Source organism: Hemiscyllium ocellatum, chromosome 1 (assembly GCF_020745735.1).
Source record: "Hemiscyllium ocellatum isolate sHemOce1 chromosome 1, sHemOce1.pat.X.cur, whole genome shotgun sequence".
Taxonomy (NCBI): Eukaryota; Metazoa; Chordata; class Chondrichthyes; order Orectolobiformes; family Hemiscylliidae; genus Hemiscyllium; species Hemiscyllium ocellatum.
The window spans coordinates 121,672,685-121,691,083 of record NC_083401.1 but is presented as its reverse complement, the minus strand read 5'-3'; the positions used below and the strand labels follow the sequence as shown (position 1 = coordinate 121,691,083).

The 18,399-nt window shown below is 40.4% G+C and overlaps 1 protein-coding gene across 1 annotated transcript in view; it reads left to right on the top strand.

Annotated features, from left to right (window-relative positions):
- haspin (histone H3 associated protein kinase) overlaps nt 1–18,399 on the top strand; it is a 66,564-nt gene that overhangs the window by 43,090 nt on the left and 5,075 nt on the right. The window contains exons 8-12 of the mRNA XM_060831533.1: nt 5,611–5,696; nt 11,630–11,692; nt 15,011–15,102; nt 17,099–17,178; nt 17,258–17,346. Of these exons, the coding sequence (XP_060687516.1) occupies nt 5,611–5,696; nt 11,630–11,692; nt 15,011–15,102; nt 17,099–17,178; nt 17,258–17,346 (410 nt within the window). The remainder of the gene's footprint in view (nt 1–5,610; nt 5,697–11,629; nt 11,693–15,010; nt 15,103–17,098; nt 17,179–17,257; nt 17,347–18,399) is intronic.

Sequence of the window (18,399 nt, the reverse complement as noted above, 5' to 3'; positions counted from 1 at the left end):
ACTGATCCCTGCAGATCCTTGCACTGGACAGGGACTTGCAGTCACAAAAGCACCCTCCAACTATCACCCTCTGCTTCCTGTCACTCAGCCAATTCTGGATCTAATTTGCCAAATTTCCTTGGATTCCATGGGCTCTTGCCTTTGCTATCCCATACATGACCTTAGCCAAGTTAGACTTCAGCAAGGCTTTTGATATGTCAAATGCATTGCCCTCCTCTATGCACCTAATCACCTTTTGGGAAAATTCAATCAAATTGGTCAGACATTACTTCATTTCAACAAATCCATGCTGACTTTTCTTGATTAATCTCTGCCTCTCGAAGTGTAGTTTGATTCTATTCCTCAGAACTGTTTCCAATAGTTATCCCATCACTGAGGTTAGACTGAGTGTTCTGTAGTTTCCTGGTTTATCTCCGTTCCCTTTTTGAATAATGGTACCACACTTGCTGTCTATCAAGTCCTCTGGCACCTCTCCTGCTTCCAGAGAGAAATCAAAAACTATTGCCAATGCCCCTGCCATTTCCTCCCTTCCTCACTCAACAGCCTGGGATACATTTCATCTAGGAGAAAGGAGCTTCTTCAAGGAAGGCATCCTTCTAGGAGAAAGTATGAAGGGCTCATGAAGAAGGGCTCATGCCCGAAACGTCGATTCTCCTGCTCCTTGGATGCGGCCTGACCTGCTGCGCTTTTCCAGCAACACATTTCATCTAGCCAGGAGACGTATCCACTTTTATGCCTGCCAGACCAATCAGAACCTCGTCTGCCTAAGCTAATATTTAAAATTATGTCACAGACTTTCTTCCTGATTTCTTTACCCACATTGTTCCTCTCATTGGTGAACACGGACACAAAGTAGTCATTTAGGACACGGTATTCATTTAAAACCCTACCTGCTACCTTCTACTTCACGCACAAATTGCCACTCCTCATTCCCTAATTATCCATTATCCTTAATGTAATTGTCAGACAACCTAGGAGTTTCCTTTTATTTTATCTGTCACTATTCTTTCATGCTCCTGCATGAATGTTTTAAGTTCCCCATTGCACATTCTGCACTCTAGGGCTTCTGCTTTTTGAGTTCTTGGTATTTGCCATAAACCTCCCTTTTTTATTCTTTTTCATCCAATCCTGTATGTTCCTCAATATCCAAGGTTCAGTGGTTTGTTGGTCCCATTCCTTATGTTTATTGTAACATGCCTGTTCTAGATTCTACTTGTTTCCTCCTTGAAAGCATCCTGCAGGGATCCTCTCCTGTTGCACCAGATGTAATCCTGAGATTACTATCTTTGGGTCCAGTTTTCCTTTATCTATTTCATAGCTCCCTAGATTTTACTTATGGGACCTCATCCCTTTATCAAATGTTGTGGCCGGTACTAATATGTTATACAATCTCTGTCTGCTGGCCCTCCCTCTTCAGTTTGTTCTGCAGCTGTTTACCAACATTCTTGACCCTGGCACCAGGGAGTCAACATACCATTCTGGAATGTCTTTTGCAGTCATAGAAACAGGAATCTGTACCCTTTACAATTTGAGTTTCCAATTACCATAGCTGTACTATTTTTCTTGCTCCCCTCTTGTGTGGCAGATCCACCTGTGGAGCCATAAAGTTGACATCCATGCTTTCCCTGCACAGTTATCTTTCCCCAGCAGTATCCAAAATGGTATATCAGTTAGAAGTAGGGATGACCACAAGGGACTCCTGCACTACCCACCATCCTCTAATCTGCTTACTGGTCATCCAGGACCTTTCTGCCTGTTCAGTCTTCACCTGCAGTTCATCAGAACCTCACTGAATGTGCTATCGCCAATATAAGCAGCATCGTAGATGCTTGATAGTAAGTTCATCTGCGGCTTCAGTAACATAGTGACTCTGTGGTTAGCATTGCTGTCTCATGGCACCAGGGAACTGGGTTCGATTCTAGCCTCCGGTGTCTGTGTACATACCACTCAGCCATTCTCACCTTCCCTGCGTGGGTTTCCTCCTCATGCTCCAGCTTCCTCCCATAGTCCAAGGATGTGGAGGTAAGGCAGATTGGCCATGCTAAATTGTCCATAGTGTCCAGGAATGTACAGGTTAAGTGGGTTAACCATGGGGAGTGCAGGGTCGAACAGATAGGGTAAGGGGGTGGATATGGTTGGAATGCTGTTTGAAGGGTTGGTGTGGACATGATGGCCTGGTTCTGCAATCTAGGGATTCTGTGATGATTCTCTGAAATGCAGTTAGCCAGGTGCTGCAGCTGGACGCACTTTCTGCACATGTGGCCACCAAGGGCAACTAAAGCTTCCATAATTTGCCACGTAGCACAGGATGAGAGTATTATGGGAATGAACTTGGTGTGTCATCACTGCCCTAAAGTCCCTTAGTTTCTCCTTTTTTATTATATAGAGTCATAGAGATGTACAGCATGGAAACAGACCCTTCGGTCCAACCCGTCCATGCCGACCAGATACCCTAGCCCAATCTTGTCCCACCTGCCAGCACCTGGCTCATATCCCTCCAAACTCTTCCTATTCATATACCTATCCAAATGCCTCTTAAACGTTGCAATTGTACCAGCCTCCACCACTTCCTCTGGCAGCTCATTCCATACACATACCCCCCTCTGTGTAAATCCTTTGCCCCTTTGGTCTCTTTTATATCTTTCCCCTCTCACCCTAAATCTATGCCCTCTAGTTCTGGACTCCCCGACACCAGGGAAAATACTTTGTCTATTTACCCTATCCATGCCCCTCATAATTTTGTAAACCTCTATAAGGTCACCCCTCAGCCTCTGATGCTCCAAGGAAAACAGCCCCAGCCTCTACAGCCTCTCCCTATAGGTCAAATCCTCCAACCCTAGCAACATCCTTGTAAATCTTTTCTGAACCCTTTCAAGTTTCAAAACAACTTTCCAATAGGAAGGAGACCAGAATTACACAATATTCCAACAGTGGTCTAACCGACGTCCTGTACAGCCCCAACATGACCTCCCAACTCCTGTACTCAATACTCTGACCAATAAAAGAAAGCATATCAAACGCCGCCTTCACTGTCCTATCTACCTGCGACTTTACTTTCAAGGAGCTATGAACCTGCACTCCAAGGTCTTTTTGTTCAGCAACACTCCCTAAGACCTTACCATTAAGTGTATAAGTCCTGCTAAGATTTGCTTTTCGAAAATGCAGCACCTCGCATTTATCTGAGTTAAACTCCATTTGCTACTTCTTAGTCCATTGGCCTATCTGGTCCAGATCCTGTTGTAATCTGAGGTAACCCTCTTTGCTGTCCACTATACCTCCAATTTTGGTGTCATCTGCAAACTTACTAAATGTACCTCTTATGCTCGCATTCAAATCATTTATGTAAATGATAAAAAGTAGATGACCCAGCACTGATCCATGTGGCACTCCACTGGCCACAGGCCTCCAGTCAGAAAAACAACCCTCCTCCACGACCACCCTCTGTCTTCTACCTTTGAGCCAGTTCTGTATCCAAATGGCTAGTTCTCCCTGTATTCCGTGGGATCTAACCTTGCTAATCAGTCTCCCAAGGAGAACCTTGTCGAATGCCTTATTAAAATCCAGATAGATCACATTACCGTTCTATTCCTCATCAATCCTCTTTGTTACTTTAAAAAACTCAATCAAGTTTGTGAGACATGATTTCCCACACGCACAGCTATAATGTTTATATAAGCATAGTATATACCTGCTTTGTGCTAACTTCACTACCCTTACCTACTTTGCTTACCTGTATTACTTCATTGGCGCTGAATTTCACTTATTCCTGTTGTTTATCATTTAAACCCTTCTTCCAAAAAAATACGCTTTTTAAAATCACAAACCTTTCAACCCACTGCTTTCCTGTGATGTTATTTGTTTTCCAATCTGCACTCCCCTGAAGCTGCAGCTGTTGAACTATCTCTTTCCTGTTACAGCTGGGTCCCTGATCTTGGGCCTCAATTTATCCTGTTGCTGCCTCCCTCTCTCTGATGCTTAGTTTGCTGTTTAAATATCCTCATGTCATTTGAAGAAGTAACTCCCTGCAAAACCTCAACCAACCAATGCCATTCTAAAATATACATCTGAAATGATATTGAAACTCTTCGTTACCCTTCCTTACTCTAAGTCTGAGCAGCATCTGGATTCTGTATATGTACAGTTAAACTTTGAAAACTACAAGTTGTGAGTGATTCAATGATTGCATCGGGTACGCTGTTGGAGAACCCAGACTCGCAATCAATGAGAAATTGCTGAATTTACACTTTTTTTCCCCCCCCCCCCCCCAAAAAAATTGTTGAATTGGGGGTTTTTAACTGCACACCAAGTGTATAATTATTATTCTACAACATGTCTGACCCTTAAAACATAATTTTATATTTGCAGAATGTCAATTTTGTTTTTTTTTATTTGTAAAGGTTTGCTTGTAATGTTTCAATTTCCATCTTAATTCCAGGTATATATCTCAATCATTTATTTCACCATCTATACAATTACATAGGAACCTCGATTATCAGAACAACATGTGCCGGGAGTACTTTGTTCAGCTAATCAAATGTTCGGTTAACACAGTTTAGCCAAGCATCGGAATCTTGCAATATTGTTCGGATGATCCAAAATTAGAATAATCGACGTTCAGATAATCAAGGTTCCCCTGTATATTAATAAGCAAAGGATACTAGGAGCACTTTACTTCCTTATTTACTACCTAGGAAACATTTCAATGTGATTGGCTGTGTACATTGCTTGAAGATGTTAAATGCTGAAGATATCTTTCACTTGTCACCAGATTCAAATTAATGTTGGTAATGAAGAGGGAAAAAGAAAGTCCATGTTTCAGATCTTTGTGGGCAGCTTTTTTTGAGGCCAGCAGTGTGCCTTGTTGATTCTCCTTGACAGCAAAATCTAGACCATACATTAACCAGTTGTTCACCAATAGACAATAAATTGTATAAGTCATCTAGTGTTTATATAATTGTAACTGCATATGAAGATGATACATAAACACATTACTCAATTAGCTTGATTGTAATGTCAATAATGTCCACAATGTAGCTTCATACTTCATTGCAAAAGGATACTCCATTCTTTAGATCAGTTGTCATTCTTTGTGCATTATCCCTTCCTTCAGCTAAAGCTAGTTCGTGTTTTCCAATTATAATCAATAATGTAAATGAGAATACCCCCCAAACTATGACCCCCAATTAAATTTTTCATTTAATTAGCTGCTCATAAACACACATTTGTAACAAGAAAAATCAACTATCCCTTCTTGTCTTTTTGAGATGCAGAAGAACTAGTGTTGGGTAAGGTCTGAGTATTAGCTCTTTATAAATAGTTAAAGTGGAGCAGAATACTTAATTTTATACTGCAGCAGCAATCTGGATGACTTTTTCCTGATGCAAGAGTTGTCAAGACTTTGAATGAATGGCTATTTAAATTCATGTTTTTAATTCAGTGATCAAGATTTAATGAATATGCATGTTTGTTTGCTTTCCATAGCTGCTGGCACATGTCACATGCTAAGATACCAACAAATCCTAGAAAGATTCTAAAGCTACTTAACATATATTTCCATCAGCACTCCAGTGAAAATCTAGAAGTTATATTTTCTTTGCTCTTGATTTACAGATAATCCCGATTGAAGGGGAGAAACCTGTGAATGGTGAACCTCAAAAGAAATTTGAAGAAGTCCTTCCTGAAATAATAATTTCAAAGTATGTGTTTTATCTTTTAGAATTGGTTTTAATATTTGGTTCAAATTGAGTTTTATTAATGAGCAAATATCATTGCTGGATAATAGAGTGCTTTTGGCACATTTCACAGGTTAGTTGTAGTGCAGGTTTATCTTTAGTGTTATTCAATATAAATAGTGATAGCATTTAGTTACATATAATAATTTTAATTTTAAAATGCCTTGCATTGAATACAGATCAATGTATATCAAGTGGATTTTTACTAAATATCTTTCACCTTGACTTTGAACTTCGGATTCAGTGCATCTTTCAATGTTTTACAAGCAATATTCTTCCTCTATAGTCTTTCTATGAATATTGTTCTGCACATTGAGGCTAGCTAGACACACTTCCTGCTCACCACCTAGAATGTGGGTGATTGCCATGTGTCTTGTAAGAGCTGTTCATTACATATTAGATTTGATTTACTCTGCTTGTTTAGAGGGTTTATTCCACTTGGGTAAGCAGATAGACCACTCCATGGGTGCTGAAATCTGGTTTTGTTTAAATGAATATTGTATCCATTTTGACATAAGTAGAAACTATAGAAGTAAAGTTCACAGACCAAAAACCATATGCACACTTCTTTGAAATGTACAAAAGAATATACAAGAAATGAATGCATGTATGTGTTTTATAAATAGCAGTAATTGGGTCATTTATGTGGTGTTTAGAATAGTTGAATTTTAGGTGCCTTATACTCGAACCTGAAGGTTTGATAGAAATTTGTTCTTGAGCTTCAGCTATTTGCTTGACGTGAACTGTCAATGTGTAGCTTGCCTTATTGGTGAAACCAATTTCAGATCACTGCCGCATTTGATGTGGCTCTCTGACAAGTTTAGAGAATGGGATTGGGAAGCACAAGTGGTTGATGTGATTATGACCATCTTTGAGTCAGGAAGATCCAGAACTCTTACTTTTCTTTCATGGCTTCACATGGAACATGTATTTTTAAAGAAAATTTGAAGCTTTATTTTTGGCTGGAAACGAAGTGCCAAAGAACCTTAAGCAGAGGGAGCCTCTTCACATTTGAGGTGAACAGTTCATGATATACTTCAGGCTCATCAAATAAATCCCAATGCATGTTTTAGTTAAATGCCCACATGTTTATAAAATGTACTTGTTGAGTTTGACAATGGATGGACATCTGCTTAGCTTCTGTGCAGACAGTCCTACAATGCAGTTGTATATCTTGAATATTACTGAAAATTTTGAGGACATATAGCCAAAATGGCACCTGAGTGAACATTACATTTTTGTATTTTTTATTCACTGTTGGACATAGGTGTTAACTGGCTGCTCACCATTTATTGCCTTTGAGAATGTCATGTTGAATTGCTGTCTTGATTTGCTGCAGTTCATGTCTTATAGATTGACCCACAGTATTCTTAGGGAGGGAATTCTAGGATTTTGAGTGAGTGACAGTGAAGGAACAGCGATATATTTCCAAGTCAGGATGGTGAGTAGCTTCGAGGGCAACTTGCAGGTGATGGTGTTCCCAGGTTTCTCTTGCCCTTGTCCTTCTTGGTGGAAGTGGTCAAGAGGTTGGAAGGTACTGTCTAAGGAACATGGTGAATGTTTACTGTATATCTTATAGATAGCTCACACTGTTGCTACTGAACGTTGGGGGTAGAGGGAATGGATGTTTGTGGACGGACAGTCTGTTCTTCTATGACACAATGGTTGCATTCTTGTGCAACCCCATGTTATAGAAAAATTGCATTTTATAAATAGCACTTAAAACGTTACTGCCAATATAAGTTTTAAAAATTTGCACTTTAGAAACAGCATCCCCAATTCATCAATTGTATTACAGTGTGACGAAACACACGTTATAGCAGAACAGTCTGCACTGTCAAATCAAGTAGTGTCCCAGATGGTGTCAAGCTTGAGTGTTGTTGGAGCTGCACCCAGCCAGGCAGGTGGGGAGTAATACATCGCACTCCTGACTCGTGCCTTGTAGATGATGGATGAAAGTGAGGAATGCAGATACTGGAGATCAAAGTCCAGATTAGAGTAGTGCTGGAAAAGCACAGCAGGTCAGGCAACATCCAAGGTGCAGGAAAATCCATGTTTCGGACAAAAGCCCTTCATCAGGAATGAGACTGGAAGCCTCTGGGATGGAGAGATAAATGGGATGGAGGTGGAGCTGGAGAAAGGTAGCTAAGAATGCAATAGGTGGATGGAGGTGGGGATGAAGGTGATAGGTCAGAGAGGAGGGTGGAGTGGATAGGTGGGAAGGAAGATTAGCTGGTAAGATTGGCTTGTAAATGATGGACAGGCTGTTACTCACTGCAGTATTCCTAGCCTCTGACCCGCTTTTGTAGCCATTGTGTTTATGTGGTCAGTTTAGTCGAGTTACTGGTCAATGGTAAACCCCACAATGATACTGGGGGATTCAGTGATAGTAGCATCATTGAATATCAAGGGACAGTGGTTAGATTGTCTATTATTGATGAACATCATACCCTGGCATTTGAGTGACGTGAATGTTACTTGCCACTTGTCAGCCCAAGCCTGGATATTGTTGAGATCTTGTTGCATTTGAACATGGACTGCTTTAGTATCTGAGGAGTCACAAATGGTGCTGAAAATTGAGCTCAATCATTCGTGAACATTGCATTTCTGCCCTTTTGATGGAGGGAAGGTCATTGAGAAAACAGCTGCAGGTGGTTGGGCCTAGGACACTTTCTTGAGGAACTCCTACAGAGATGGCCTGGAGCTGAGATGACTGACCTCCAACAACCGCAACCATCTTCCTGTGTACCGGGTATGACTCCAACCAGCAGAAGGTTTGCCCTGATACCCATTGATTCCAGTTTTACTAGGACTTCTTGAAGCCACACTTGATTGAATGCAGCCTTGATGTCCAGGATTGCAACTCTCACCTCACTTTTGGAATTCGGCTCTTTCGTCCATGTTTGAACCAAGGTTGTAATGAGGTCAGGAGCTGAGTGGTCCTGGCAGTACCCAAAATAGGCATCAGTGAGCAAGTTATTGCTGGTGCTGCTTGAAAGTACTGTTGATGACACTTTCCATCATTTTACTGATGATCGAGAGTAGACTGATGGGACGATAACTGATCAGGTTTGGATTTGTCCTGCTTCTTGTTACAGGGCAATTTTCCACATTGTCAGGTAGATGCTTGTGTTGTAACTGTACTGGAATGGTACGATTAGGGAAGTAGCAAGTAATGGAGTACACATCTTCAAAATTATTGCCGGAATGTTGACAGGGCCCATAGCCTTTGCAGTATTCAGTGTCTCCAACTGTTTCTTGATACCATGTGGACTGAATCGAAGTGGCTGAAGACTGTTATCTGTAATGCTGGGGACCACACGAGAAGGTCAAGATGAATCATCCACTTGGCACTTCGGGCTGAAGATTGCTGTGAATGGTTCAACCGTAGCTTTTACGCTGATGCACTGGACCCTTGCATTATTGAGGAAGGGGATATTTGTGGAGCCACCTCATCCAGTGAGTTGATTAATTGTCTACCACTTTTTAGAACTGGATGTGGAGGACTACACAGCTTATATCTGATCTGTTGGTTGTAGGATTGTTTAATTTTATCGGTTACTTGCTATTTATGCTGTTTGGCATGCAAATAGTTCTGTTTGGTAGCTTCAGCAGGTTATAACCTCATTTTCAGGTCTGCCTGGTGCTGTGCCTAACATATGTTCATTCAACCAGGTTGATCCCCTGGACTTATGGTATATGGTGAATATGCTAGGCCATGAGGTTGAAGACTGTCCTGGAATACAATTCTGTTGTTGATGGCCCATAGCCCCTCAAAAATGTCCAATCTTGAGTTACTGTTTGAAGTCTGACCCATTTAGCATGGTGATAGTGCCACACAACACGAAGAAGGTTATTCTCAATGTGAAGGCAGGACCTCCTCTCCACAAGGATTTTGAGGTGATCATTGTTAATGTACAGATGCATCTGCAGCTGGCAATTTGGTAAGTATAGACTGTAGGCCCAGTCTAGCAACTATGTCCTTTCGGACCCAACCAGCTTGATGAGTAATGTTGCTGCCGAGCCACTCTTGGTGAACACTGAAATTCCCTACTTAGAGTACATTTTGTGCCCTTGCCACTCTGTTTTCTCCAAATGGTGGACTAATTGATCAGCTGTCTCCCACCTGTAAACAACTGTGCAGCCATCTCTGCTGGGTCTGTCCTGTTCATGGGACAGGATTTGTCTAGGGATGGTGATATTAGTGTCTGGGACATCGTAAGGTTTATTCTGTGAATATGACTATGTTGCTTGACTAGTCTGTGATACACATCTCCTAATTTTGGCATTAGACACCAGATGTTAGGATTTTGCAGGGTTGAAATTGCTGTTGCTGCTTAATAATAATGTTGATGACTCCTTCACTTTATTGATGACTGAGTGTAGACTAATGGAGCAGTAACTGACCGGGTTAGAATTGTCCTGTGCACAAAAAGCAGGACATAACTGTGCAGTTTCCAACATTCAGGTTGTAACTGTACTGGAAGAGTTTTGCAAGGGACACAGTAAGTCTTTAGTACTATTGCCAGACTATTATCAGGGCCCGTAGCTTTGCAGTATCCAATGTGTCCAAATTTCTGACAAGTCTAACCTGGTCAGTTGCTGTCCCATCAGTCTACACTCGGTCATCAATAAAGTGATGGAAGGAGTCATCAACATTATTATCAAACAGCAACAGCAATAACCTGTTCACTGATATCCAGTTTGGGTTCTGCCAGGACCACTCAGCTCCTGACCTAATTACAGCCTTGGTTCAACTATGGACAAAAGAGCTAAATTCCAGACGTGAGATGTGAGTGATAATCTTTAACTTCAAGGCTGCATTTGACAGTGTGTGGCATCAAGAGAGCCCCAGCAAAACTAGAATCAGGGGACAAAGTCTCTTCTGGTTTGAGTCATACCTGGCACAACTAACCGATCATGGGAAAATGGTTGTGATTGTTGGAAGTCAGTCAACTCAGCTCCAAGACATTTCTGTAGGAGTTCCTCAGAGTATTATCTTGGACCCAAGCATCTACAGCTACTCAATCAAAGACTTTCCCTCCATCGTAAGGTCAGAAGTGGGGATGATCACTAATGTTTGCCCAATATTCAGTGCCATTCACAATGACTCTGATACTAAAACAACCATGTTCTACTGCAACGAATCCTGGTATATGTCAAGCTTGGGTTGAAAAGTGTCAAATAATATTTACACCACACATGCCAAGCAATGTCCATCTCTAGTGGAGACAATCTATCCAGCGTTACTCAATATTCAATTATGTTAACATCATTGAATTCCTCCACTATGAAAGTCTTGGGGATTACCATTGACTATTAATTCAACTGGACATGCCACGGAAAAACAGTGGCTGCAAAAGCAGGTCAGAGATTAGAAAGACTTATTTGGATGAGTGCAGCTCCAATAGCACTCGAAGCTTGACAACATCCAGGATCAAGCAGTCTGTGTGATTGGCACCACATCCACAAGCATCCAATTCCTCCACCATTGATACTGAGCAGCATTGTGTACTACCTTCAGATACATGGGAATGCTACCACCTCCAAGTTTCCTTTCAAGCCACTCACCACTCTGATTTAGAAATATCTTGCCGTTCCTTCACTGTCACTGAGTCAAAATCCTGGAAATACCTCCTCACGGCAGTGTGGGAGTACATACAGAACACCGTCTGCAGCTACCACCACCCCAGGGACAATTAGGGACGGGCAATGTTGACTCAGCCAGCGATGCCCATGTCCCACAAGTGAATTTTTTATAAAAGGTAGCCTGGATTCATGACACACTGTATTGCTGGACAACAGTTTAGAAGTCATGTCATTTAGTGCTCAATAGAATTGTTTTGATATTTAAACCAACAATAATTCTAATTTGAAAAATATTTACCATCCTCTAGACAATTAAGTCAGCTGAGTGAAGAAAGTGAAAACTGCACAACTGGATTTATTTCCTTGTATTCGTAAGTGAACTTATTTAGATTTGATTTTTCTTCTGAATTTTGAGTATATTGTTACTGGCTACAATAGCATTAGTATCCATTAATGCTATAGGTGTTTCTTTCACATGGTCACGTCAAAATGATAGCATTGGCCTTTTAGCTCACTTTAAGCTGATTTACAAGACCTGCCTCTTGGATTATCTATGATGAAGCTACTATACAGAAAATGTTCTGAGTAAGAATCTGAGCATCACCATTTGTCAGAGATGGGCCTTACTTTTAGGAGTTTGATGTCAGACTTTTGTATCTTGTTAATAATTGATTTCTATGTCAAAGGTTTAGTAATTATGATTATGATTGCATGTTAATGAATACTTAACTGCCAGAGAGTACTGTGTCCACTTTGACAACTGAGAAAAATAAAACTCCCGAGTTTTTCCAAAATTTTAGCATAAATACCAACAAAAATGAAATGTATATTTCTGTAAAATTGATTAACTCATGAAATCGTATGACAGAGAAGGCCGTTCAGCCTATCATGCTTTTGATTAATTGAAAGTTATCCAGTTGAAATTCTATCTCTAAATTAAAAGTTTCTAACTTTTGCAAGTCTGGTTTACTTTTATTTTCCACAGCACATATTCACTCATTTCAAAGTGTTTACCATATATACTCGAGTAGGGTCATAGTGATGTACAGCACGGAAACAGACCCTTCGGCCCAGCTCGTCCATGCTGACCAGATATCCCAACCCAATCTAGTCCTACCTGCCAGCACCTGGCCTATATCCCTCCAAAAATTTCCTATTCATATAGCCGTCCAGATCCTTTTAAATGTTGCAATAGTACTAGCCTCCACCACTTCCTCTGGCAGCTCATTCCAAATACATACCACCCTCTATGAGTAAACGTTGCCTCTTAGGTCTCTCTTATATCTTTCCCCTCTCACCCTAAACCTATGTCCTCTAGTTCTGGACTCCCCACCCCAGGGAAAAGCCTTTGTCTATTTTAGATTAGATTAGATTACTTACAGTGTGGAAACAGGCCCTTCGGCCCAACAAATCCACACCGACCCGCCGAAGCGCAATCCACCCATACCCCTACATTTTACCCCTTACCTAACACTACGGGCAATTTAGCATGGCCAATTCATCTGACCCACACATCTTTGGACTGTGGGAGGAAACCGGAGCACCCGGAGGAAACCCACGCAGACACGGGGAGAACGTGCAAACTCCACACAGTCAGTCGCCTGAGTCGGGAATTGAACCCGGGTCTCAGGCGCTGTGAGACAGCAGTACTAACCACTGTGCCACCGTGCCGCCCTTTATCCTATCCATGACCCTCATAATTTTGTAAACCTCTATAAGTTCACCCCTCCACCTCCGATGCTCCAAGGAAAACAGCCCCAGCCAGTACAGCCTCTCCCTATAGCTCAAATCGTCCAACCCTGGCAACATGCTTGTAAATCTTTTCTGAACCCTTTCAAGTTTCACAATATCCTTCCGATAGGAAGGAGATCGGAATTGCACACGATATTCCAAAAGTGGCCTAACCGAAGTCCTGTACAGCCACAACGTGACCTCCCAACTCTATATTCAATATTCTGACCAATAAAGGAAAGCATACCAAACGCTGCCTACACTATCCTATCTACCTGCGACTCCACTTTCATGGAGCTATGAACCTGCAGTCCAAGGTCTTTTTGTTCAGCAACACTCCCTAGAACCTTACTATTAAGTCTATAAATCATGCTAAGATTTGCTTTCCCAAAATGCAGCAGCTCGCATTTATCTAAATTAAATTTCATCTGCCACTCCTCAGCCCATTGGCCCATCTGATCAAGACCCCGTTATAATCTGAGGTAACCTTTGCTGTCCACTACACCTCTAACTTTGGTGTCATCTGCAAACTTATTAACTATACCTCTTAAGCTTACATCCAAATAATTTATATAAATGATGAAAAGTAGTGGACCCAGCACAGATTCTTGTGGCACCCCACTGGTCACAGGGTAATCCAAGATGGAAGATGGGATAACGTATTTTAGATATTAGAGTTGATTTTCTCTCATTCTAGGAGCAGCAATTATTGTTTTGTAGTAAAACTCGAATTTTTGACTACTTTTTACAATTAGATTTATGGGGTGGACTGCTACATGGATACTATTTTTGAGGGGCTGAAATTCATGCCTGTCCAGATTCATACAGTATCATTAGCAGAAGCCCAAATGATCTGTAATGAATGACAAAAAAAATTATAGTAATTATGAAAACCCGGAGCAGAACCCAACAGCTCACGGACTGGAAGACTGGGAGCGAAACAGAACAACCAACAGACTGGAAAGCCGGACTGTGACGTGCACACTGACTCATAAGCATTGCTCTGTTATCTGTGAAGAACTAGAGTCAACTTTTACATGGGATACATGGAAAATTCCAGGTTATTTGGCCAAAAATAGGGGGTCGACGTTTATGAGATCAACCATTATTCGAGTATATATGGTAATTGTCGAGGCTATGAATAAATTGGCTTGATAAACACATGTTAATAATCTTGGGCCTAAAATTCCACAGATATCTTGCTATTTCCCAGCTAAGCTCCCCTTTGGCAGAATGATGGGACCCATATATGAGGATGTAGATGTGTAGAGCTCAGTGGGCAGAGAGGCTTTTTTATTCATTCAAGGGATTAGGGTGTTACTGACAGGCAATAAATGCTGGCCCAATCTCAAATTGCCCAGAGAGCAGTTAAGAGTCAACCATGTAGGCCAGACCATGTAAGGTTGGCAGATTTCCTTCCCTAAGGGGTGAGCCAGATGGGTTTTTCTGACAATTGACAACAGGTATATAGTCATCATTCAGCTCTTAATTCCAGATTTTTATTGAATTTAAATTCCACCATTTGCTATGGCAGGATTCGAACCCAGATCCTCAAAACATTACCTGGGTCTCTGGATGAAGAGTCCAACAGTAATATCACTAGATTGTCATCTTCCCTAAATATGCTACTATTTTGTTCTTGGAGCTAAATGGCAACCATCATGGGGATTCAGAATACATGATCAATCTGAATCCCAAAGATTTGCACATTTTGTGAAGCAGCAGCTTTGGAGTCGATCCTGTCATTCTAGGACAATCGGGAACAATCCTGATCTTGGACAGAGAGGCTAAAGTTTGTGTCTGCCATACCGTACTGTTGTAATCCCAGTCATTGCACATATTTTGGAAATACTTTTGTGTCTTCATGTTGTAGATTAGACAAAAAAAAAACGCACTGTATGTATCTGGGCTTATTAATTTTCTTCATGTTAAGTAATTTGTAAATTATTGTTTTGTAGTGTGCATTGTATAAAAGACTGTTATCCTCTGGAGTTACTTAAAGCTTGGGACAAGTATAATCAAACCAAGTCTTCAGAAAACGACCGTCCAGGTGAGAATTTTAACAGCACACTTTTAAAATATGACTGTCTGTTGTTCACAAAAAATATTTTTTTTCAGCACAATTGGGATAATTGAGATGCACTTTTCCCAAGTTTGGGTCAGATACATATAGCTAATGTTTTGATGTTTAAAATTTGCATGCAGCAAGAAAGTGAGAACCAAGTTGTATTGGGATTGTTTTCGTCTCTTGCATAAGAATTCTTAAAGATAAAATACAGAACAAGAATACAATAGATGATGGCCTAGTGGTAATGCCACCAAACTATTATTCCAAAGACCCAGGGAATGTTCTGAGGACCAGGGTTTGAATCCTGCCATGGCAGATAGTGGAATTTGTATTTGTTAATAACCTGGAAATAAGTATCTAATGATAACCATGAAACGATTGCTGATTGTCTTTCAGAGAAGGAAATCTGCCATCTTTACTGAATCTGGCTTATATGTGACTCCAAATTCAGCAAGGTGGTTGACTCTTAACTTACCTCTGGGCAATCAGGAATGGGCATAACTACTGTCTTATTTAGTCCACATCCTATGAATGAAGTTTAAAAATATCCATCAGACAATCTTGTCCATTTTTCAAATAAAGAGATCGACAAATGTGGAGGGGAATCTGTTCTACGGTTACTCTTCTTCCATGCTATCTGTTGATTCCCTGCTTTAAAAAATTCTAATTTCCTTCCGCACCATTGCCAGAGAACACATGTTTGATCGGAGAGATTGGGATGATATTGGTCCTGGCTGAATTGGGTGCAAAGTAGGGCTTAAATGCCCCAATTTCATGGTCTTCTGAGGCCTCTGGAACATTGATTCTCTATAATGGGCAGTAGGTCTGTTTTACTAAAGGAGCTAACAAATGTTTTAGAGCTCCTCCTGAGAAATTAAGATATCCTGAAAAGAGCAGGCACTGGGTTCTGCTAAGGCTTTTCATGTGGTTTTAGCTATGAGCTAACTTTTAAATTGTGATTCAAAAGAAAGATATATAGAATGATCCTCCGTGATCCTGACACCTGTTACTGGCTCAGGATCACCTGGGATATTAGCTGACGTCTGTTACCATTGAAACAAACACCTTGTATTGGACCCTGACAATGGATGAAATGGGTTTCAATGTGTAACAAACTGACCATCTTACTTAAATTAATCAAAAAAAACTGAGGCCTAATTTAGGTGAAAATTAAGCTTTTTGGCTAGGATAGTGCTTTAAGTGCACTCCTGTTTTTGCAATGAAAATCAGTTAACATGTAATTCCCTAAATTAACAGAAATTGATTGACCTTCTTTCTAAAATTTATTTGGAATGGCATGCCACTATTTTGAATATCCGCCACCAATTTCTCTCGAGCCTTTACACCGTTTAGTGTAATTAGCTTTTCTATTATTAATTTCTGGTTACTTTCAGTAAGTGCAGGGATAATTGTTGAAATTTCTTTTTTTTAAAAAAAGTCTCTTTCAGGGTTTTACCTTGCATTCAATTGTTTCCATTTTATTGTTGTGGAAATATAATGTGCTGCATCATCGATGTTTCTTTTTAAGGGATGGGTGTACCTCTCTTTTTGGCCGCCTTGTTAAACTGGACAGGTGACAAATAAACATTAAGTTTTATTTAAAAGAAAAATGTGATTCGAGGTTAGTGATTCATCAACCAGTCTCTCCATGGGTATATTCTCAATGGTGTTTCTTTTTTCTCAATGTTCTGAGTTGCATTGAGAAAACCCATTGTTAAAGTAATATGAATTAATAATAATGGGAGATGTAGACAACATTCAAAGTCTCTTCTCTTCACTTGCTACCAGAATTGTGCTGCAGCTACTTTGAGTACTCTTTTCTCATTATTCAATAAAATAGTCTACATTTGACTACTTAAAATCAAAACCTTGTGATTGATTCTGGTTGAAATGTAGCTCAAAAGTTTAGTTGTTTTGTAAAATCTCCAGATTTTTGAAATCTCTAATCAATAAATAAAGCATATTTTCTCCTTACTAGATGCATCATTCAAAGAACAACTTTACATCATTTTTGAATTTGAAAATGGTGGGAATGATCTCGAAAGTATGCATACAAAGGTAACTTTTTAAATTATTTTCACAATTACAGAACTCCTCTTTCTATCAAATTTATTGAACCATCAAACTGTTCCTGCAGATATCTTCTCTTGAATCAGCAAGAAGTATACTGCAACAAGTAACTGCATCCTTGGCTGTTGCTGAAAAAGCTTTAAACTTTGAACACAGGTAAGGAAGGAAGGCAGAATTTTTCAATTTCCTTTTCATAAACAAAGGCTTTGTTCTACATAGGGCTTTTCAGTACCACTGGATCTGTCAAACCATTTCATTTTCTATCTGAGGTAGTACTACTTGAAGTGTAGTCAAACATAATTAATTACTTAATAATAAATACCATGCTTGCCAATTTCAGGGACTCCTTTAATATTTAAAGATCTGTTTGTTCAGAAGAGGCATGCTTCAGATTTGTGACCCAATTGAATGTATAGATTGAGCAATATGATGTGCCTGGATTTTCACAGTAAGACCATTGTGGACCAACCAAAAGTAAACTAAATGAATTGGTCCTAGGATTTTATTTTCATTCACTAATAGGATACAGGCAGTGCTGATAGGGTCAGCATTTATTGAAAGTTCCTAGTTGCCGTTGAGAAGGTACTGTGGTGAATTGCCTTCTCGAATGACTGCAGTCCATGTGCTGTAGATAGTTTCACAGTAGTATTAGGGAGGGAATTCCAGAGTTGAACCAGTGGTGAGATATTTCTAAATCCAGGATGGTAAGTGTCTTGGAGGGGAGTGTTGGTCCCATTTATCTGCTACCCTTGTCCTACTAGATGGAAGTGGTTGCAGGTTTGGAAGGCACTGGTTTAGTGTCCTGGCAAATTTCTGCCATGCAAGCTAAATTACCCGTAGTGTTAGGTAAGGGGTAAATGTAGGGGTATGGGTGGGTTGCGCTTCGGCGGGTCAGTGTGGACTTGTTGGGCCGAAGGGCCTGTTTCCACACTGTAAGTATTCTAAAAAAAATATATCTTGTAGATTGTACACACTGTTGCTACTGAGTATCAGTGGATGGAGGAATAGATATTTGCAGATGTGGTGCTAATCAAGTGGACTGTTTTGTCTTGGATGGCATCACATAGAGGGTTGTGAATCTTTGGAATTGTCTACCTCAGAATTAGAGATACTCCACTGTTGAATACATTTAAGACCGAGATAGACAGATCTTGATTAGATCTCTACGGTATGAAAACAGCCCAACTCTCCGAAGAATAACATACCCGG